Genomic DNA, 22,760 nt, shown 5'->3' with positions numbered 1-22,760 from the left:
TACTACGTAACCTCTTGATATATTTAGCAACATTATCTAGTTGTTTGTAAAGCTGTTTTGCATGGAATGGCTGGCAGTAAAGAGAGATGATATGCAACAGATGGCTGGAGCATGAGGCTGGTCACTTAATAGTTACTGCAGAGTGTGAGCATGTAAATGCAAAGCCGTTTACATATGGTATACTTATACTGGTGAGTTGGAGTAGGGCAATAAAATGAGATGTAACCAAGTAGTACAAGTTTCCTTAACTTTAAGAAGGTACTGACAAGAATAATGTACTACATGACATGGGCATTGCTGTACATCTCCATATATTGATTGTCCATTTAGGCTCAGCTTGTGAAAGACCGTAATTCTATGCTGCGTCTGACAAGCGTTGGCTCTGATGAAGATGATGACACAGATGCTGGCCCGAACAAAGTGCACATGACATGGACCAAAGACAAACATCATGCTGTTCGTGTTGCCCAAAGCAAACCAATGCCTAGCTTCCAGGACCTGCTTAGTATGCGACCGTGAGTGAGGCTTTGTATTCTGGTCAGGAGTGGCTTTTAGTAATGTAATATGCAATTTTAATGTATAATATTTCAATTATTTTTTAGGGATCAGTCTAATGTGCGACGCATGCACACAGCAGTGAAACTGAATGAAGTCATTGTTAATAAATCTCATGACGCCAAACTAGTTCTGCTCAATATGCCGGGCCCCCCACGTAATCCACAGGGTGATGAAAACTGTATCCTTTTTAAAGAAGAAAAATAATAGGGAAATATTAGAGGGATGGTTTATTATTAGGTAGTAACCCCTGAGTTTAGTCTTGTTTTGAGATTTTAATGTAATTAAAATATTTATCTATACATATAAGGGATACATATATATATATATATATATATATATATATATATAATTTATTTTAACTTTTTTTTGGCTATACTGATATGTTTTAGGGGACGGGTCCATTTTTGGTTGCTGCAAGATTCGGTCTTAATAATGTGAATGTGGTGCTTTTCTCTTATTACCCTTCCTTGTTTCTACATATCTTTAACTCACCCTTTGTACAGATATGGAGTTTCTAGAAGTACTGACTGAAGGTCTGGAGCGTGTGCTATTAGTAAGAGGAGGTGGAACGGAGGTGATCACAATCTACTCCTAACAGTGGACTTTGGATGTAACACATTTCCACAGCACATTAGGCCAGCTCAGTTTCTGAAAGCAGACCTCTCTGTATTATAAGGAGGTGACAGCTGGCTTTAGGGTGGAGATAAAGAGACTGTATCTTTATAATCCTCCTTCATCTGCTTCAGAGCAAACCGCAAGGAAAGTACTCTTCAGGAATTTTTTTTTTTTTTTCACCTTTATGAATGCCAAAGGCAAATTTATTTTCTCCCAAAGAGCAGATAAAAAAATTGGCCAGTCCCCCTGCCCCCTTTGTAGTACTGGAGAAGAGGCTCAAGCCAGAACTGTGACATGGCACACACCTCTCTACAGAAGTGTTGCATCAAATGCTTGGTGTAAACTGTGCTGTTGGATATTTACAAAAGTCACATTTTTTAAAAGCTCAAAGTTTGGTATGCTTGTCAGATAACTATTTATTTAGGATTTACTCCCAATTGTTAAAGGTACACTCTGAGCACCAATATAACTTGGAATGCATTTGATAAATCTTTTAATTTTATATTTTTGGCATGTTCAAATCTTTGCATAAGTCTGCCTACGTAGCCACACACCTTATCACATATATGAACTACAAAATTCCCTGCATTAAAAGAAGAGACAGTCTGCAGTCAGGTTGTGAATTAAAATCATCTCACTCAAGACTGTTAGAGGCTGAGCTGTATGCAGATATTTGTCTTTCTGGCATGAGGGGGATGTGGCTATGATGCAGCATTCTGCAAAACATTTTTTTTTTTTATTTTGTGTGCAAAAACTATAGATTTGAGCACACAACTAAATCAAGCATATTAAGGTCTACCAAATTCATTAAATTGTGTTGGTCCCTGCGGTGTCTCAATTGTTATGGAGTGCTTTAGTACAGAGTCTACTAGTACCAGTCCTCAAGACCAAGAGTTTTTTTGCTATGTCTTTTCCATAGATGACATGTTGAGGAATGGTGCTGGTAGCTGCTGCTTTAGCTCTTCTTAACCTCTTACAGAGGCGGGCAGTGCTGATCCATGGGTGCAATTAATATGCCATATATTGTGATTATTCCATGCACTACATCAAATCAAACATGAGAATACATTTACATTATCAGTTCTGTCCTGTGTACAGGTGTAAATATAAATACAATTTTCCCTATGTAGATTGCTACCAGATAACCATTGTGGATATTACCACAGTGTAAATATAATCCAGTACTTGCTAGTTCACAGGTTAATATAAATACTTGTGCCATGCACTCAGTTGGCAAACATTGACTGGGCATCATCTTGTGTATGTAGTGCTAGATTGAATCAGCAAAGCCAAACATTGCGCACTGCAGTTTGACTTGAAAAATAATAAAAATGTTATCCTGTTCCAAAAAGCTCAAGAGAGATCACGGAGTAATGTAATTATGTTGCATGACCCACAGTTGGGATGGCAACACAGATTGCAACAGTAATGTAGTTACCATTTGTTTTAGATCCTACTTTAGTTTTGTGGTTTTTTTTAAATGTTATTTAAAGACTAGAGTTTGTTAAATGTGTATTATTATAAGGCTATGCATTTAATATTAAAAGAACATTTCATTATGCATATGACACATTCCTAATTTTTTATTTCTTTTTAAAAAAAGCGCCAATAATCTACCTGTGATTAATGTATTGATTTTAACTACTTAGTAGACATACGCACATTTATTTCTTGTTTTCTAGGGTGTATCTAAAAATAGCTTGCAAAAGCTTCAGATTTCTTGTCTGCAGCCTTTGCAAGTTCCTTTTTCCCCAAGTACAAAGTCTGCTCCCAATTATAAACATGTCACATATGTGACAGGTTCCAGACACATGAAGCACTTCAAGCTGAATTGCCTTATGTGTGTAGCTTGTTCCTTAGTGGCGATATCTTAAGATTCAAAAAAAAAATTTTTTTAAAGAAGGCAGGCTGCATATAGTTTTATTCATGAAAAACATGACTTAAGCTATTCGAGAAGTTAATAGATGCTGGACATCTTTATATTTTTTGTGGTGCAGAATAACTTTATCCATGTTTTATGTTCTATGAAGAAAACCATTTGTGGTTTGACTTAAAGCCTACAAGTACAAAACTTGCCTGAGAGAGGGACACAGTCTATATAGGATTAGAAGTCTCAGCAGCTGTTTCTAACAAATTGGTTCTAAAGTACTCAAATGTAGGGAGACAAATTTGTATGCCATTTCACCATAACCGCTGCATCAGTTGGTGATTGAACCGTCACTTTAAAAATACAAATTCCATTATTTACTTTTCAAGAATGCTATGCAATTATTGTATTTACCTTTTTACTTGTATCAACCTTGTTTATTAAACTGCAAATCTCTCCTGAGTGAGAATTGTCACCATATTTTGTTTTGAATGGTTCATGGATATTTTCATTCTTGGTAGGGTTTAATTAAGTCAGTATTGACTCTCATGCACTAACTCTTATCTTCAAACTGGCCTTGCTTGCACCCCCTGCGGATCAGATTTGCCTGCCTCCGTTTTAGAAGTGTAATAGGAAGTGAACATTTTTAAGCAAGAAGTATTTTCTTCTCTCCCCCTTAAAGTCTGTATGCTAAAAAATATCAAGGACACAAATGCCAATGATCAGTTAAGAGACCACTTTAAAAAAAAAAAAAAAAAAACACGTTTCTGTAGTTCATTATGTGTTGGTTGTTAAAACCCCAAAAACTAATTTTATTTTTGTTTAAAATAAAGCTATGTACGTACACAGGTTTTAATTTATTGGTCAATGCAGCATTCCAAGTGTTAAATTTATTTTATAAATCTAGTCCTGCAAGTGTGGTATGCACTGCCTGTAAACTTGTGTTTCTGTACTTGGTGGAAGTCGCACTGAAATAGAAGCCAAGGCTGCAGAATTGATCGCAAATGTTCACTTTGTTCTATGGTTTCACAAGCCTAATTTGTCTCTGTGGTTTTATTGTGTGTGTGTGTGGGGAGGGAGGGAAGGGCAAGATGCTCTAAACTGTGACATACATCCAAATAAAAGTGTTTTCTAAGTATGTGCTTGTAAGGTCCTTTTTTTTTCCTGGATCATTAAAAAAAAAAAAAAAAAATCAATTTGCACTAAGCTAGAAGTTATAATAATTTATTAAAAGGGCATAGTAGCATAACAAGGGCAATGTAGATTCAAGCTTCTGTTGCATCCTTAGTCAATCATAATAAGAGACCGCCGCCAGTGTATTCCATTCTCTGAAAAAAACAAAACAACAAACTTAAAATTTAGACTGTTTGGAACAATATAAATATGCACAGGAAGCTTTTATTAAGTCTCACCTCTGGTGGATCAATGAAGGCCAACCAATCAGATGCATGAGTTGGCAGAAGGCCCATTGATTGACACTTATAGACTGCCAATGCCAAGCCTAGGAGGTTCCCAATCAAGTACACCAGACCCTGTAGGAAGCGCTGACCAGAGCTCTCCAGAAGCTTGAAAGCTGAAAAAGGGAGGGGGGGGGGGGGGGAGAGGGGAGGAGGAGGAGGAGAAGATTTGTTTAACTTGGCGTATAATCCATACCTACATAGAATGTTACTTTATGGGTGACATCCTATTCAAAGATCTTGTCTCTGGCCCTAAAATCACTGTGTTTTCCACTAAACAGACTGTGAATATTACCATTCCTTTAAGGATCTATCAAACCGTGAAGATGGTACCGCACAAAACAATTCGAAAATCGCCTCATTCGAAAATCTATGATTGAACAGCCATAGAAAGTCTGGTATGGGCTAGGAGGGCTTGCAAAGGTTTCAGATAAGAGATATGCAGCTTTTGAAAGCTATTTTCAGATAGGACTTAAAAATGCATAATTACTACTGATCTAATTATCTACTAGACAGTATTTTTATATATATTTTTTGCAATGGAGTGCTTCAAGGTATTTACATTTCTGGAGCATTACTCTCTACGAGCAGCCAGTGATTGGCCATCAGCTGATGCTTTAAGCATGGTGGCTCTGGTATTTGCTGAGAAAGTTGGACTAGTGGAAGGTATGAGGGTGCTGAGGGACTCAGGGCACCATAAACACTTCATTGAAGTGAATGCTCATGGTGCAGATAATGTTCCTTTAATACTACAGTTAACTTACATTTTCTCGAAGATTGGATATGTAGTAACTTTTGACCTACATCTCTTAGAGCCTCAATCTTAGCAGACCTCTCTGAGTTACAGCAAACTGACCCTTGCACAATTTTACTACCAACAAACAATAATAATAATAAAAACTTGGCAAGGCGCCCCCCCTTGAATGCACTTCGAAGTAATGGAAGGTCCTAGCAGAAGCTTCTGCCTCTCCATAACAGAAGTCGAGAGGCAGGGTGTAGTGCCCAGGTAAGAAGTTGAACTGTTAAGTCTGCTGTAGTGACTTGGAATGTTAATTTAACACTCTACACCTTTCAACTATAACAGCAGACAATTAGGCACTACAAGGTCTGAACAACCACCAGAAATGTGCAGAAGGCACAAAACACTGGCAATTGCCCTTGCCACTGATTATCATTCAACACAGTCACAATCAATGTTCAGGACTAACACTGTCACCTAGTGTTAGAGGTGAAGTCTTCCACACTTCAGATTCTGTTATGTAAATTTATTCTAGTAAAGGGCCTGACAAAATTTGCTTTGCTTCTAGGAAGCCGCTAAAAGCCATTTTTTTTTTTTTTTTTTTTAAACAAAGCTCTATTTTCAAGGACAAAAACAACAGATCTTAAAGGGACACTATAGTACCAGAACCACTACAGCTTAATGTAGTGGTTCTGGTGGCTATAGCCTGTTCCTGCAGGCCTTTTAATGTAAACACTTTGAAAAGGCACTAGAGGTGCTTCCTTGTCCAGTGCAGCACCTACGTTTAGTGTCTCCACAACCTGCATGGAGACACTAAACGTTCCCCATAGAGATGCAATAATTCAATGCTTCTCTGTGAGGAGATGCTGATTAGCGCATTTGCAATAGCCTTCCCATAGGAAAGCATTGGATTGGCTGAGATCATCATTGACTTTTCCCGTGCGATCGAATGGGGGCCAGTCAACTAAGTAGTTACACTATAGTGTCCAGAATACATGTATTTGTGACCCGAAGTGACATCATATCCCAGCATCACCATAGGGCTCTCTCGAGAGTAAAACAAAAAAAAGCTTTAGGATTACAGCTCCCTCGTCGCCCACCACCCTTCCTCGAGGGGTCCTCAGGTGGCCAGCCAGCCAATTCTTGGGATCCCCATGACAGGCAGAACCTCAGCAGCCCCTGTAGTTCCACCACTACACTGGCAGACATTGGTGCATTGTTGAACAGGCTAATAAACACCTAAGCACCAGGGCAACATTCCTAGTTGCCATGGTGACCTGGAATATGTCGAACCCTGTTCTATTCTATAAATTAGATGTACTATTAAGTACACCAAATTAATTATCACCAAGGAAAGTGCAATAGCTTGATGTATCAGTCGATTACAAATAGAACCATAAGACAAACGTTCTTGAACAGTTTCAATAATTATCTCTGGGAGTCTTAAAGGAACACTATAGTGTCAGGAATGCTATAGCTTTAAAGTCACTGTTTAGGCACTTGGCAGAGTTACATGCAGAGTTACAGCTTCAGGCTTGAATACAGTAAGAGTTTGCTATATTTGTGGAGGCATGAGGTGGCTAGATGGTGGTTTTAACACTATAGGGTCAGGAATACATGTTTATTGTCTGATTTGTAATCACTTTGGAAAATCCAGCACAGCTTGAACCAGTATGTCCACTTTATCTGTCTCCACCACCTATGCCCATAGTTCCACAGCTAGAACCTTACTTTCCTGAACACATGCAGTAATCTTTCAGAATATAAAAATCTTAAGGCATGCTTGAAAGCTATTGGAATCTCAATGCATTATATATTATAAAGCACTAGGGGGTTTATCTAGTTAGATTTAGTCTTAACAAACAGAATAAAATAAACACTCAAAACACCATAACCACTACAAGCACCTTTACTGGCTATGATGTCAGGCGTACCCTGGTGCTCTTTCACAGTGAGTAGTGACAATGCTGACAGTAACTTGACTTGGGTACACAAGTTGGCTCTATATGTCAGGAAGGACACTGGAGCCCCGGAGGAGACTGAAGAGTCAGGGAGCACATGTACAATTAAGCACTCACAGTGCATCTGCCACTTCTGTTGGGCCATCGGAGCTAAAGGAAGGAGGCAGGAAACTTCCCTCGCTATCTGATTGACAGCCAGGAAGGGGTTTCATAATTGATTTAGAAAAGTGTAGACTTCTCGAAGAAATCTGCACTTTTATTAAATGTCTTTGTAATGGAATACTCCACACAGATGAAAGCATGATCAAGTGCTTTATGTGTGTGGAGTGGTCCTTTAAAGTAGAAAGAACCTTAGTATTATATTATTATTATTATTATTATTTTATTATTTATATAGCACCATCAGATTCTGTAGCGCTGTACAATGGGTGGAGTAACAGACATGTAATTGTAACCAGACAACTAGACGTACAGGACCAGAGAGGTGGAGGGCCCTGCTCAATGAGCTTATATGCTAGAGGGAGTGAGGTATATTGACACAAAGGGTAAAAGTAGGGGTACGAAGTAAGATGTTAGAAAAGTATTTGCTGAGGGCTTAATAGGACATTTTTGACAGTTGCAGGAGAGAGGTCGTGGAGGATAAAGACCTGCTAACAGTTTAATTGATATGCTTTCTTGAAGAAATTAGTTTTCAATTATTTTTTTAATGAGTGGAGACTGGGTGAAAGTCTTACGGAAAAAGGGAAGGGAGTTCCACAGAAGAGGTGCAGCCCTGTAGAAATCTTGGAGGCGAGCATCAGAGGTGGAAGTACGGACAGAGGATAGACATAGGTCTTTGGCAGAGCGTAGGGGCCTCGACAGGACATACTTGTGTACTAGGGAGGATAGGTATGTTGGAGCAGCATTATGTAGGTACTTGTAAGCAAGCACCAGAATTTTAAATTAAGCCCTATATCTAACTGGAAGCCAATGCAGGGACTGACAGAGCGGGGAGGCGTGGGAGGTGCGAGCAGACAGGAAAATGAGCCTCGCCGCCGCATCCATTATAGATTGCAGCGGTGCAATCTGGGAACACGTAAAACCACTGAGAAGGGTATTGCAGTAGTCATGTTATGAAACATGGTATTATAGAGCCCAGACAAACTAGAATATAACGTACATAGAGTCAATTCCTTCAGAGGCTGAGTAGCCAAACCATATTGATCATGAAATACATATTTCATTATTCTCATTGCATTTAAAGATCTCCTCTAATAATCAGCCCATGTGGCACAGCTTCTGTTTTCACAGGATGATTGATCAAATACCTACCTTTCTCATCGTAGTTTAACAACAGCTGGAGAGCCTGCTTGTAAATTAATTTTACGGAATACAATATGAAATATAGCTAGAAAGTGAAACTCACTGGCTGGTGTTGCAAGCAGCGCCTGTATAGGTCTCCATGCCATCATACACACCATCATGATGGGGAAGATGGATATGGTATTCCCAGCCATATACATGATGAATAGATTCATGGGGATCTGTTTGAGTGGCCCAAGAGCGATATCCCAGCAACGCTGCAAACAGGAGGGAGTGAAATCAAATGATCAGTGGGAACAGATAACATGTAGATTATTCTAATTAAATAACTATGCATATCCATACCAGACTAAGCATTTTGACTCACCTTCTCTACTAAAATGTGGTCAGACTCTTGCACGCTAGTGTCTGGGACCTGTTTATCTGAATAACCCACTGGATACATGCTGTCTTGTGGAGATCCTCTCTCACTACGACCTCTTTAAAACAAAAAAGAATAATTTAGAGCGGCACTTCCACGTTGAATATATTTATCCTACAGTTTCCTCTTCTTTTCCTCTCTCGGAATCTGTTTGTTTCTTTATTTCTGATCTAGTTTTCTTTAAAACACAAGACAAAGTATGGACTACTTTCTCTTATGTATTTTTCCTACGCATGACGAAAGGAGCTCCATTAAATCCGCTCCATTTCCTGCGTCAAAGGGAAGGGTACGCCAGCGTAGGAGACCTAATGTGCATGTGCGGCAATGGCCGCGCGTGCACGCACGCATTAGACTTCCCCATAGGAAAGCATTATTCAATACTTTCCTATGGGGATTCCGGCGACGCTGGATGTCCTCATGCATAGTGTGAAGACGTCCAGAGTCATTTAAAACACTTTTCGTGTTTTAAGAACCCTGAAGTCCCTCTAGTGGCTGTATGATGGACAGCGACTAGAGGAGGACCTAATCCTGCAAGGTAATTATTGCAGTTTATAAAAACTGCAATAATTACACGTGCAGGGTTAAGGGTGATGGGAGCTGGCACCCAGACCACTCCAATGGGCAGAAATGGTCTGGGTGCCTGGAGTGTCCCTTTAATTACTATTTAAGTAAAATATTGACTGGTGTAAAGTCAACAGTAAATATTATTCATTAACCCCTTAAGGACGGCGGGCGTGCTATGCCGTCCTTGGGGACCCAGCTCTAAATGCTGGTGGGTGGCATTGTACGTCCACACCTTCCAGGGGACTTACCTGCTTGCCGGCGATCCTCCTGGGCCATGTGATCGCAAGGTCCTTGCGAGGACCTCACGATCACATGGACGGAATAGCCGACCATAGCAGTGCCAGTAGGGGGAGTGCCTGGAATGACAGGTAGTCCCCCTGCTGCCTGAAATCAAATGAAATAAAGTTAAAACAATATATACTTAGATCATATATATATTGTTGTGATACGTTTTACGGTTTTGAAACACTAATATTTGTGTTCAGCGAAGTCTCCTTAGTATAACAGTACACCTCATGTACAGGTTTTATGGTGTTTTCAAAAGTTACAGAGTCAAATATAAGGCTTGTGTTTCAGTTTTTTCACATTGAAATTTGACAGATTGGTTACGTTACCTTTAAGACCGTATGGTAGCCCAGGAATGAGAATTGCGCCCATGATGGAATACCATTTCTAAAAGTAGACAACCCAAGGTATTGCAAATGGGGTATGTCCAGTCTTTTTTAATAGCTACTTAGTCACAAACACTGGCCAAAGTTGGCATTCAAATTAGTTTTTTGCATTTTTCACACACACAAAAATATTAACGCTAACTTTGGCCAGTGTTTGTGACTAAGTGGCTACTAAAAAGACTGGACATACTCCATTTGCAATACCTTGGGTTGTCTACTATTGCAAATGGTATGCCATCATGGGGTTCATTCATATTCCTTAGATACCATACAGTCTCAAAGGCAACGTAACCAATCTGGCGAAATTTCAATGTGAAAAAAATGAATAATGTAACATGCTATATTTGACCCTGTAACTTCCCAAAACACCATAAAATCTGTACATAGGAGGTACTGTTTTACATGTGAGACATTGCTGAATACAAATATGTGTATTTTATTGCAGTAAAAGAAAACAGTATTATGACATTCACAGTTAAAATGGCATGCAGAACTAAATAACAGCATTTCTTAAGTTCTCATATTTTTTGTATTTTATTCATATTAAATTATGTTTCATAGCTAAATATTTGATGTTACACGAAAGCCCTATTTCTCCTTAATAGAATGATATATAATAAGTGTGGGTGCACTTAATTATGAAAGAGGTGAATTTCGCTCAGTCCTTAAGGGGTTAATTATGTCCCAAATGCTGTGCAATACTCTCCTTAACATTATATACAAATACAAATTACCTGATTCCCACGTTTCCAAATTCTATGGCCCATTTAAAGCGCCGGCCTCTGTTTGCTACCAAATTTGATGACGTTGCCATTATTATCCTACATGTCAAAAAAAGGTGGACAAAAGGTGATTATTTGGATTTCTGAATGTCACATGAACTATTTTACCTGTTATGATAAAACAAAAATGTGGTTATTTGGATTACTCTTCATGTTGGATGTCTTTACAATTTCTACCGGTGTTCTCACTTAGGATTTGCAAATTCATCATGCTTTTCTGACTTGTTGCAGGGCATTACATTAAAAGTGCTACCCAACCATATGATCCCTATGCTGCAAAATCACTACTTGGTTTCACTTCCTATGCATTCTACATCCTGGAGGGAAGCAATTTTTAAGAAGTATTTTGGTACATGCAATTATATGTATCCAGAAAAAAAACATGGTGGAACTAGGAACCCACCATACTCAGCCTTTTAAGTATCTAACAATCCACTAAATGCTAGAGTATTGTATGGAAGATTCAAGGGATATTTTCAGATTTCAGTAAAAAATAATAATAAATAAGCAGAAATTGGAATGATCAATTTCCCGGACAAAGTGCATCAAGGGCTAATTTCTAAGAATCAATTATAAGCATTCACTTCACATTCCTAAATTATAGAAAATAATGTATGAAAACCCCAAGGTGTGCTTTCCAATGAACCACAGAGCATATATCGTCTATAGCTACCTTTAGCTAGAACGGGCATTTACTGAACCAGGAATTCACTATTTAAAGACCTTTTCATACCTTAACGTGCAAATAACCCTTCGACCGGATACAATACCCGATTCTTTCGGATGTGCTTACAACACCCGGAAGTAAACCGGATATCGGACACAGAGATAACTTCCGTGGGTGGCAAGTCGGCCATCATTGATGTGGGCAAACTGTTTTCCATTGACATGTAGTCAGAATATAAATATCATGGGGTTTTTTTTCCGGTTAAAGTATAGTTAACATGTTGTCTATTCAAATCTCCGAGGAGTTCAAATGATGGGCATGACCAGGGCGACTTTTGTATGTTTGGGCATGTTGGCAAGTGTGCTGGAATATTTTTATGTTCTGAAACAGCTCAAACAAACACTGTGTTTACTGCATAGGGGTGTCACTGACAAAGATACCTGGGTAATAAATGCATTTCCTATGCCTTATTAAAGCGGCTCTGTCACCCCCACCCACCACAAAAATAAAAATAAATGAGCATTTCATAAAGATAAAATATTTATGAAAATCTCATAAAGGCTGTTTTGGAATGTTACTGAAAATCCAACCCAATCAAAAGCTGGAGAGACTATTTTGTTTTATGTATTTTTCATATGCTTGACAAAGGTTCATACTATCTTTCCCCGACCGGGTCTTATATTTAAAAAAACGCACTAGGGTTTATTTTCGGGGGATGTCTTATTTCCCGGGAAAACAGTAGCAAGCATGTGCTAAAAAGCAGGTCTACGTTCGGGGGAATTTCCCCCGAAGACAGACCAGTTCACTAGCGCATGGAATCCTGCGAATCTATGTTCAGGGACACACTGTTTTGTAATGTATATATTAATGCCTCCAAGATAGGTTCTGATTTCTTTCTCTAAATGCATTATAAGTGCATGGGCTTTATATATAGATTATTGTTTCCTCATGTTTGGTGCTAGAAATATCCTACTTTGTCTTGATTGTTCAAGGAAAATTCTGGGTACCAACATAACTTAAAGGGACACTATAGTCACCAGAACCACTGTAGCGTAATGTAATTGTTCTCTATTGCATGTCCCTGCAGGCTCAGAAATGCAAACGCTACCTTTTCAGAGAAAATGTAGTGTTTATATTGTTGCCTAGAAACATCTCTTGTGCGGTTGCATACTTGGGGGGAACGCTGCTTGTGGTGTTTTGTGTGGTAGACTAGTTGTGGCGCTGTGTATGTGGGGAGGATGTTTGTGAAATTTTGTGTGTAGAGAGGTAGCAAGGATTCTGTTGCATGTCTCGATTATCAAGTGGGGGAAAGCTGCTTGGGGATGTGTGTCTTTGAAGGAGATATAAGATGTAATATTAGTGGGGTTAGTGGCTGTAATGTATGGGGGAGATATGGGCTGTAATGTATGGGGGTGCTTTGGCATGTAGTGTTTGGAGGGAATAGGGGCTGCAGGGGTGAATCTTGCATTTAAACAGCTTGAACTGGTATGCGGAAAATTTTAACAATTTGATTACATGAAATGTCACTTTAATTTCTTTATGAGATAGTAATTCAAGTGGAAATGAGTCACAAATGCAAACAAACAGTCTCTTTACATAGCTAGTGTCACGGTGCCTAATCGGCACCTCAGTGTGAATGCACCAGATCGGTACGGTCACACTATCGCAGTGCCCGACCGGCACCACGATGTGACCGCGTCACACTAAAGGAGGGAGAGGTTACTCACCTTACATCCAGAGCCTCTCCCTCCATACAGTTCTCAATACAGTGGCCAGGTCCAGCGTTAGAAAGGCTGCTTCACGGCGGCGCTATATAATAATGCTGCCCACAATGACGTCACTAGTGATGTGAACGTGCGTGCGGCATCACGTTTTCGCCATTCACGCACATTCTGGGGTCATGGGACCCATTAGCAGGGTTTACTGGGTTATTTAAACCCAGACCTGCAATGGTTCAGTGCCCTGTCGTGGTTTCCCTGAGCGGTGGGTGGGGGCCCTAAATTAAGATAAGGGGGGGACCTAATGTCCTCCCCCTGACCCCCACCCCTGAGCAATTAGAAAAAAAAAAAGCTATCTTCACTCATGGAGGGCATCGCACAGACTGAGCTCTGCAGGGCGGGGGAAGGCTTATAAAGCCTTGCCCCGCCCTGCAATTAGGCTCAGAGCACCCTGGTATGTTGGTTTAAGCCATCCAATCAGAGTGCTCTGACAGATAAATTAAGATACTGACAGGTAAGTCTCTACATTCACCTGTCACAGCACTCTGATTGGTTGACTTGAAATCCACCCAATCAGAGTGCTCTGTGTCATTTTACACAGCGTGGGAAAGTTCCTTGGAATTTTCCCACGCTGTGTAATTTGACTCATAACTCTCTGATTGGTTACATTCAATGAACCAATTAGAGTGTTGTTATGAGTCATTATGCAACGGTCATTATGGATTTTTATTTGGCCTTTTTTGGGGCTGAGAAAATAAGATTTTAGAAAAAAGAAGACATCAAAAAGTTTTATTTTTTTTTACAGGTACTTAGTTAATGGTCCCCCCTCATTATTTTTAGGATGAGGGGGGTAGGTAGGGGTTAGTTTTTTTTGGGAGGGGGGTGACTAGGGGATTGGGGACCTCTAGTCACCTGGGGGGGGGGGTTAAATTATTATTTAGGGCCCCCACCTGCCGCTCAGGGGTGGGAGCCAGGGGGGAGGCCATTAGATCCCCCCCTCTTATTGGTATTTAGGGCCCCCACCCACCGCTCAGGGGTGGGGGCCAGGGGGGAGGACATTAGGTCACCCCCCTTATTGGTATTTAGGGCCCCCACCCACTGCTTAGGGGTGGGGACCAGGGGGGAGGACATTAGGCCCCCCCTCTTATTCTAATTTAGGGCCCCCACCCACCGCTCACGGGTAGGGGCCAGGGGGGAGGACATTAGGTTCCCCCCCATTGGTAATTAGGGCCCGCACCCACCGCTCAGGGGTGGGGGCCAGGGGGTAGGACATTAGGTGCCTCCCTTATTCTAATTTAGGGCCCCCCCAAACTGCTCAGGGGGGAGGACATTAGGTCCCCCTTATTTTAATTTAGGGCCCCCACCCGCCGCTATGGGGTGGGGCCCAGGGGGGAGGACAATAGGTCCTCCCCCTTATTCTAATTTAGGGCCTTCACCTGCCGCTCAGGGGTGGGGGCCAGGGGGGAGGACAATAGGTCCCCCCCACCCTTTGGTATTTAGGGCTCCCACCCGCCACTCAGGGGTGGGGGCCGGATGGAGGACAATAGGTCCCCCCCCATTATTTTACTTTAGGGCCCCCACCCGCCGCTCAGGGGTGGGGGGCGGGGGGGGCAATAGGTCCCCCCTTTAGTTTAAAAGCCCCCACTTGCACGGCATGGGTGGGGGCTCGGGAAGAGGGACACTTTTCTTTTCTTTTAACAGGTACATGTTTAATAGACATGCCCCTACTCGCGGTATAGCGAGTAGGGGCATAATTTACCAATACTAATACTAAAACCTTTTGGTATATAACTCCCTAATACCGTGGGAATTAGCGAGTTATCTAGTAAGTGGCTGCAAGAGAAGTCCTGAAATTCCGAAATGCCGAAGTTCCGAAATTCCGAAGTTGCCGAAGTTCCAAATCATCGAAGTGTCGAACCGAAGTGCCGAAGTCCCGAATTGCCGAAGTGCCGAATTTCGTAATGCCGAACCGAATCGAAAATTTTCCCCATGCACATGCCTAGTATTTGTTCCTTTCTGTAATCTTGACCCTGGCTCATGACTGTTGATTCTATTACGTTAAATCCAGCCATTCTAAGGCCCAGTAATACGTTGTTACGGTTTGTCTTTGTTATGTGTTTTACTTAATTCTGCGTTTTGGGCCACTGGTTCGTCCTGACAGTTTGAAGGAGTAGATAATAAACAATAATAAACACTGGAATCCTCTCTCTGAGATGCTTTTCATCTGTCCACCAGATGTTCATAATCGGTATCCTCCCTGTTCTGGGTTTTCCCTCTTGTATGGGATTAAATTAAATGGCCCACCAATCTGGGCACTCTTTGTTCACCTCTACGATCTGGTAGTGACATATATGAAGGAGTTCCATCGCATCTCATCTGTAAAATTTGATTTTAAAGGGACACTATAGTCACCTGAACAACTTAAGCTTAATGGGGTTGTTCAGGTGAGTAGAATAGCTCTCTGCAGCCCTTTTCATGTAAACACTGTATTTTCTGAAAAGAATACAGTGTTTACCATGGAAGCTAGGAACACCTCCAGCGGCAGTCACTCAGACGGCCACCAGAGGGACTTCCGAGTAAAGTGCTGCCTAATTTGCATTCATCACGTTTGATGTCTTTACGCTTTGCTGAAGACATCATACTTGCTATCAGGAAACAGGAGGCACTGTGAACACGCCTCCTGTGTCCTGTAGTAACCTGGAGCCTGTCAGCAATCAGAGCAGACAGTGTGGGAGATAAGGAGCACACAACGTGGGCTCGGGCTGACAGGCTGAAGGCAGAAGGCAGGAGACCGAGCAGGAGGATCTACTGACTTAAAACATTAAGTAAACTTTTTTTTAAAAACTGAGAGTGAGTGTGAGAGAGTGTGAGTGAGAGAGTGTGTGACAAACTCCCCTAACCAAGTGAGTTTGCCACGAGCTCCTAGAGGAGCTTGCTTGCCAGTCTCCTGCCCACAGACTATGGGCCCTGCAGGGAAACCTCTAAAAGACTACCAAATTTGACCGACTTTTTAGCACTGATTTCATGGAACTGTTTTGTGCATTGGACCATGTGCTCGGTCGGTCAAAATTATTAAGGAGGCTTCTTCATTTTTTCCAAACTATTTAGTATCGGAGGAAATGGTCGCCTTCGAAAAAATGGTAATTCGAGATATGAATAAGATCAAAAAACCCAATAAATATGAACTAAATCTGGGAAATGATGAAATAAGGGCATTAAAGGAACTAAAAAAGGACAATACTATAGTTATTAAACCTGCTAATAAAGGTGGTGGGATAGTGGTAATGAAAACCACTAAGTACGTTGAGGAGTCTTTAAGGTTACTGAGTGATGGAAAGACATATATGAATTTAACTAAAGATCCAACTAAGGAGTTTAAAGACACATACACTAAATTATTAGATAAGGGAAAAACGCTGGGTATTGTAAATGAAAAGGAATTTAAATTTCTAGATATCTTACACCCTAGTATTCTATCAACTTCCTAAGATACATAAAAATAAGGAAAACCCTCCCGATCGGCCAATTATTTCCGGAATTGAATCCATATCTAGCCGTTTGTCACAATATATTGACAAATGTTTGCAACCAGCAGTACAAAGAAGCCCCAGTCATTTAAAAGACACGTTAAGTGTCTTACAAATTTTAAAAGATCAGAAATGGGAAGAAAATTATTATTTAGTGACGGCTGATGTGAGTTCCCTTTACACGATTATCACACATAACAAAGGGTGTGCTGCCACTAAATATTTTTTGGAACTGTATAGAGATTTTCCCTAGATCCAGATAGACTTCATTATTGAAGGCATAACCTGGATACTTAACCACAATTATTTCTGGTTTGGAGAGGAATTTTACATCCAACAGTGTGGGACGGTGATGGGCACCAGGTTCGCCCCCAGTTATACTAATTTATTTATGTCCCATTGGGAGACCCAATACATCTATGGGAGTCATGACTGGGGACAGAACCTGGTGCTATATCGCCGTTACATCGACGATATCCTCTACATCTGGAAGGGAGACGAGATCTCTCTACAAAACTTTTTGGTGTTTTTGAACACAAATGATTGGGGCATCACGCTAATTAGTGAGTACAGTAAATCAACTATTAACTTCCTGGATCGTAATATATATATTGAAAACGGTCAGATTAAATCAAAAACTTACTTCAAAAAAGTAGACGTTAATAGTTATATAGAACGAAAAAGTTGCCATTTCTCACCTTGGCTGCTGAATGCACCGAAAGCCCAACTATTACGAGTAAAACGGAACTGTACAGAAACCCATACTTTTGAAATTCAATCGGAGATAATTGCAAAAAACTTTAGGGATAAGGGGTATCAAGAAAACCTCTTGAAAAAAACGGTTGAAGAAGTACAGAAAAGTGGCAGACTAAGCCTGCTTAAATATAAACCATCTACTGGGCCAAAGGACACTAACCAAGTATCTTTTATATGTGATTTTAATTCAAAAAGCCATATTTTTAAGAAAACTGTGAACAAATATTGGCCAATTTTAAAGGAAGATCCATTTTTAAACACAATCCTATCTGATCGCCCTAGGATTATCTACAGGGGGGTGAAAAACCTGAGAGATAATCTAGTGCACAACCACATCAAACAAAATCAATCTACACAAAGTTTGTTTAATGAATCCCCAGGATTCTATGCGTGTGGCATATGTGGTGCCTGTAAGAATACGGGAAGTAAGAAAAGAGTGACTAGGAAATTCCAAAACCCTCAGCATACCCAAGAAACCTATAATATTAGGGATTTAATTACATGTTATTCCAAAAGAGTTATATATTTGATAGTATGTACATGTGGGCTAGGCTATATAGGTAGGACTGCAAGGCCTCTTCAAGTTCGTATTCAAGAACATATAAGAAATATTAAAAAAGGTTTTGAAAAACATAGCCTGTCCTTACATTTTAAACAGAAACATAATCAGGACCCCACAAAATTACAGTTCACTGGTATTCAACTGGTTAAAACTAATTGGAGAGGATACGATCTCATAAAAAAAAATGGGACAGATGGAGATGAAATGGATTTTCAATTTAAACACATTAACCCCAGGAGGTCTTAATAGTGACTTTGAAAAATGCAATTTCATTTAACTTCTTCATTCCATCTGTTCTTTTCTGGAAACGGATATTGATAATTAAATATAGCACTTTATCTATATGTAATGTAAATGAGAATGTCAAAAATCTATATGGAAACAAGGGGGGAATGAGAAAGGAAAAGGGAGGGATTATTGATATAATGAGATGTTCTTTTTACATATATATATATATATTTGTATATATATGTATTTTTTATATCCCTCTATGCTATCTTCTATATCCCAGTATTTAAAAAATTTGGAAATAGAAGAAAGAGGACCAGAATTCATTGGGTTATATTTTTAACAACATTTCTATGTTTATATTTTTATAGTTGACATTGTCATTATTTATATGATGAATTATGTATAATACATTCACATGTCCCTTTTCTCTATTTTCTTCCCCTTTGTTCTTTGTCTTTCTCCCCTATTTGGAAATGTGTGGTGAGATTGGAAGTTCCCAGTTTGGAAGAGAGTATGGGCAAGCTACTTTTTAAAATCTGCCAGTATACCTGCTCGTTTTGGAAGTGACGAGCAGATTCATTCCGCCGCGTCACTTCCGGCTTCCAACTCAGGGTGTTTACCCACAAGAAAAATGGCCGCGGTGAATACGGAAGTGACGCGGACTGGGAGACCGCGCCACTCCCGATCACCCTAATGGATTACAGGTGAGGTAATCCACCTCACTACACACAGCAATCCGACTGGACTATGAGAATGAAGGACCGCCCACCGAAAAAAAGACCGGCAGATTAAGCAGCAAGGCAATGGATACAGTAAACCCGATTGAAAAAGTCCACAGAACGTGGGTGAAACGCGTCTCGGAGCTGAAGCCATCAACTGGGACTTTACATTTATCTTTTATCATCACAGTTTATTATAAACTTATAATAAATTAATTTTTTTACTGCATCCCATTGGCTTTCTATCCTATCTAGCTGGTAAAGAAGGGTAGGTGCCCCCCTCCAGAGGCACCCAAGTCTACCATCTAGAGCCAGGTTCTCATTGGCTCAGAATAAGGTGAGCACTACCATAACTACTGTATGTGCAATTGCAAGTTAAAACATAGTACACTAGGAGGTTTCTCCCTTTTTTTTCTCTCCTTCTCTCCCTGAGGAAATCCATTCCAGTTAAAGGGCGCAGTGTCTCCATACGAGACTATTGTGGAAGTGATTTGAGCCTGTCCTTTCTGAGGCTCTAATCCATGTGAGTTTGATTATTGACAAATTATCACAATATCCTCGCTATCTACAGATTTACACTATATTGTGTTGTATTGTTTTTGTTTCACTTTCATGTATCAACATATACCTGAGATTTAACCCTAAGTCAGGGTAAGTGTGAATATATAGCGCTCCACTCACTTGACTAGTAAGGCCTGTATTCGTATCCAGTCCATACTAGACTCACTTTGGGTCAAAATTATGACTTCCAGGAAATTCCTAAACCCCTGAACTGATCTGGGTGATTTTTGGATATGTTGGTCACCCAGTTTAGGGCTATCAGGGGATGTGACATTTGTGGGGATATCCTGTGTTTTTTTTTTTTTTTTTTTTTTTAATTCATTATTTATTTGTACTTGGTAGAACATGTCAACAGAAACATTTGGAGACAGTGTTGTAGTTTAGTTTCAAGCAGATCAATGCATTAACCTTAACATACATGTTTTCAGATTTTAAGCACATTTTAATTTATTTTAGCATATAGGTTTGGTGACATACCTGGGATTGAGAATGTTGTAGCAGGTCTGAGTGTGTTATATTCCCTTGGGATACTCCAAGTGTGATAAATATGTGTAGCAGGCTAGTACAGGCGTGTGGTTCTGGATGCCTATGTGTACTCGCCAGTGGAGCTGCTGTAGTTTTCAGTAATGTTGGTGTGGCAAGTATGTAGGGTGCTTCGGTTCGCAATGTACCCTGTGTGGCATCTCCTTTGTCCCCTTTAACCCTGGGGATTACCGGGGGTTGGCGGAGTGGCGTTAAACTATGGTAAGCGCCCGTTATCTATCGATCGTGTGTGGCTGACTAGCCCTCTCTTGGGTATGTGGGCCCCAACATTGCATATGCATAAGAAGGAAACAGATTAAACCAAAATACTTATCAATGAAAAATGGTCATATAAAAATTAACATAGAAAAAGTAAGCGTGGGGACACAGAGGCTCCCATACAGTTCAACATGAAACCGGAGGGTTGCAGTGGTACCATTCAAGAGCAACAAAAAAGGAAAAAAGAAGAAAAAAGGGAAAATGACAGGAGTGTGTGGTCAGGGATCACTCCTCCTCTACTATGGTCTGGGTCCTCATTGTTGTAGACACAGCTTTGCTCTGGGTATTGCCCCTGGTTCCAGTCCTCACGTGGGGTCAGGTGGGTAGTGCCAGTGGTTCATCAGTTGACTGTCCATGGGTAGAGCTGTCCTCCGGTTCCCAGATCTCCGGTTGGCTTGCGGTCACGTGGGCGTTTTGTGGGGGTTGTAGTCCCAGTGCCCTCATGAAGGTGGGTGCTCTGGTTGGGGATGTGAGATGGTGAGCGGTCCCGTTGTGATGGACAAGTAGTGCGCCCGTGGTCCCCCATTTATGCCAGCTTTGCGCAGTGCCATTGTCACAGGTTCAAATGTCTTTCGCCTCAGCAATGTGGCTCTGGTAACATCCTGGAAAAAGGAGAGCTGTGCGCCCTCAAAGGCCAGTGGTGTTTTGCCTTTTATGGCAGTCATTATGTGGTATAACATCCCTGGGTGTGCTGGGCGGTATGCGTGTGGAGCTTGTCACTCTGTAGATCCCCCGTCCAGAGCTATTTGTTTGGCGACTGCCTGTGGCAATAACGTTGTGAGTAGCCGCCTTATGAAGTGCGGCAGCTCCTCAGTGGATTTTAATATGCGTCCGGCGTTGTCTATCTTCCATCGACATAATATGACCAGCTAGCACATGCTGCTCTGCCTGGAGACGTTGGATCAAGTCTTTGAGGGTGGACACCGTATATTGTACGTTGGTGATTTCTGCCTCTACCATTCCCACCCTTTCTGTGACTGTTTGTATATCAGCTTTGACCATAGCGACATCGGCCGCCAGTAGTGTTTGTATGTTAATCCAGAGTGCTTTTAGATCCCCTTTAGTCGTGGGGGCTGAGTCATCTTGGGTTTCAGGCAGCTGTGGGTATTCCGCCGGGGGAGTAGTTGTCATGGTCGGCTCATCCCGGTCTAGCTTGGGTGTGTGGCCAGTGGGGGGTCGATGCGCAGTGCGTGCCGTTTCAGCTTGTACAGGCCGATGCCACATCTCCCCTATGTCTCTGTCTTGTGTGCTTGGACCAGCCGTGGGTTTGTGTGAGCGGCGGCACATGGTAGTGGTGCCCGAGTTCCGGGTTAGATGCGTAGTGCTCGAGAAGGCTTCCGCCGAGGTAGGCCTCCAGGCCGTGGATTTGCGCCTTTGCCTGAGCTGCTTGGGTGCCTGGAAAAAAGGCATCAATCGATGCAGTATGTGTCCCTGATCAACACTGGGTGCTTGTCGAGGCTTGATGGGGCTTGGTTTGGGAGATATTCAGTGGATTATTCCTGGGTTCAAGAGAGCAGTTTTAGATGGCGTCTATACAGGATGGCTGCCAGGATCCCCCCGATATCATGTGTTTTGGGGGACTTTTGGGACTTTTTTTTTTAGAAATTTATGTTTTTAATGTGCTTGGAGATAATTGGATTAGAATTAGTACAGTTACTGATTCAATTATCTCCCAAGCAGAGGGGAGGGATTGTGTCATGTGTGGGAGTGCCTTACATTGTAAATGTGTTATTATTGGTTTGTAAGTTTCTGTCCCTGTCCCCAACAAGGTCCATATGGGCGTACCCCTTGCTTGGGAACTTGCATAAAAGGCCAAATGTGGCACCATTAAAATCTATTCCAGCTTACACTCCAAAACTGTGTGTCATCCTATTATTGGAGGGAAAGAAGATTTACTCCTGTGTCTGCTGTTCCAGCTTGCAGGGGATTCAACAGGGAAAGTCCTTGTAAGGACTAGAGCACCCAGGACTGTGTCGTCCAGTGCCTGGGGTGTCTAGAGCTAATTCCCCATTCGGTTCCAGGGCCCCAGTCAAGCCACGGCGACTGTGGGCAGAAGTGCTGCGGTTTGTCCCCTGTTTCAGCTAGGAAGCGGTCGTTGGCGGAGGTACCCAGCCGGGGTACAGGGAACTCCACTACAGAGTGTGAGAGAGATAGTGTGAGAGTGAGAGAGAGTGTAAGTGTGAATAGATAGAAATATATAGATAGATAGATAGATAGAAATAGATATAGATAGAAAGATAGATATAGATGGAAAGAAATAGATAAATGGATAGATATGGAT

The 22,760-nt window shown here is 41.3% G+C and overlaps 2 protein-coding genes across 4 annotated transcripts in view; one reads left to right on the top strand and one right to left on the bottom strand.

The window, feature by feature from the left end:
* SLC12A6 (solute carrier family 12 member 6) overlaps nt 1–3,502 on the top strand; it is a 49,663-nt gene extending 46,161 nt beyond the window's left edge. For both annotated transcript variants that reach the window (XM_063454810.1, XM_063454811.1), the window contains 3 exons: nt 331–515; nt 603–736; nt 1,062–3,502. In XM_063454810.1, coding sequence (XP_063310880.1) covers nt 331–515; nt 603–736; nt 1,062–1,153 — 411 coding nt within the window. In that variant the 3' untranslated portion in view covers nt 1,154–3,502. The remainder of the gene's footprint in view (nt 1–330; nt 516–602; nt 737–1,061) is intronic.
* A 746-nt stretch (nt 3,503–4,248) lies between these two features.
* On the bottom strand, nt 4,249–11,753 carry EMC4 (ER membrane protein complex subunit 4). 2 transcript variants are annotated; one of them, XM_063454814.1, is made up of 6 exons: nt 11,708–11,753; nt 10,890–10,976; nt 8,867–8,978; nt 8,603–8,756; nt 4,453–4,613; nt 4,249–4,368 (listed from the first exon to the last, which is right to left on the bottom strand). In XM_063454814.1, exons 2-6 carry the CDS (start codon nt 10,967–10,969, stop codon nt 4,333–4,335), a joined length of 543 nt encoding a protein of 180 aa, XP_063310884.1. In that variant the 5' UTR covers nt 10,970–10,976; nt 11,708–11,753; the 3' UTR covers nt 4,249–4,332. The 2 variants fall into 2 exon arrangements, with proteins under 2 accessions (XP_063310884.1, XP_063310882.1); XM_063454812.1 differs by having other exon boundaries at nt 11,671–11,725.
* Between the last annotated feature and the right edge of the window lie 11,007 nt (nt 11,754–22,760).

The sequence above is a fragment of the Pelobates fuscus genome, chromosome 5 (genome assembly GCF_036172605.1).
Source record: "Pelobates fuscus isolate aPelFus1 chromosome 5, aPelFus1.pri, whole genome shotgun sequence".
Classification (NCBI taxonomy): domain Eukaryota; kingdom Metazoa; phylum Chordata; class Amphibia; order Anura; family Pelobatidae; genus Pelobates; species Pelobates fuscus.
Note: the sequence above shows the minus strand (reverse complement) of the source record. Positions and strands in the feature narration are given on the sequence as shown.

What these genes read in the sequence shown, in the direction of transcription:
- EMC4 (XM_063454814.1), bottom strand. Translation starts at nt 10,969, where the DNA reads ATGGCAACGTCATCAAATTTGGTAGCAAACAGAGGCCGGCGCTTTAAA. An exon ending in ACCACATTTTAGTAGAGAAG is followed by an intron (nt 8,757 to 8,866) that starts GTGAGTCAAAAT and finishes TCCTGTTTGCAG; the next exon opens with CGTTGCTGGGATATCGCTCT. An exon ending in CCTTCATTGATCCACCAGAG is followed by an intron (nt 4,369 to 4,452) that starts GTGAGACTTAAT and finishes TGTTTTTTTCAG; the next exon opens with AGAATGGAATACACTGGCGG.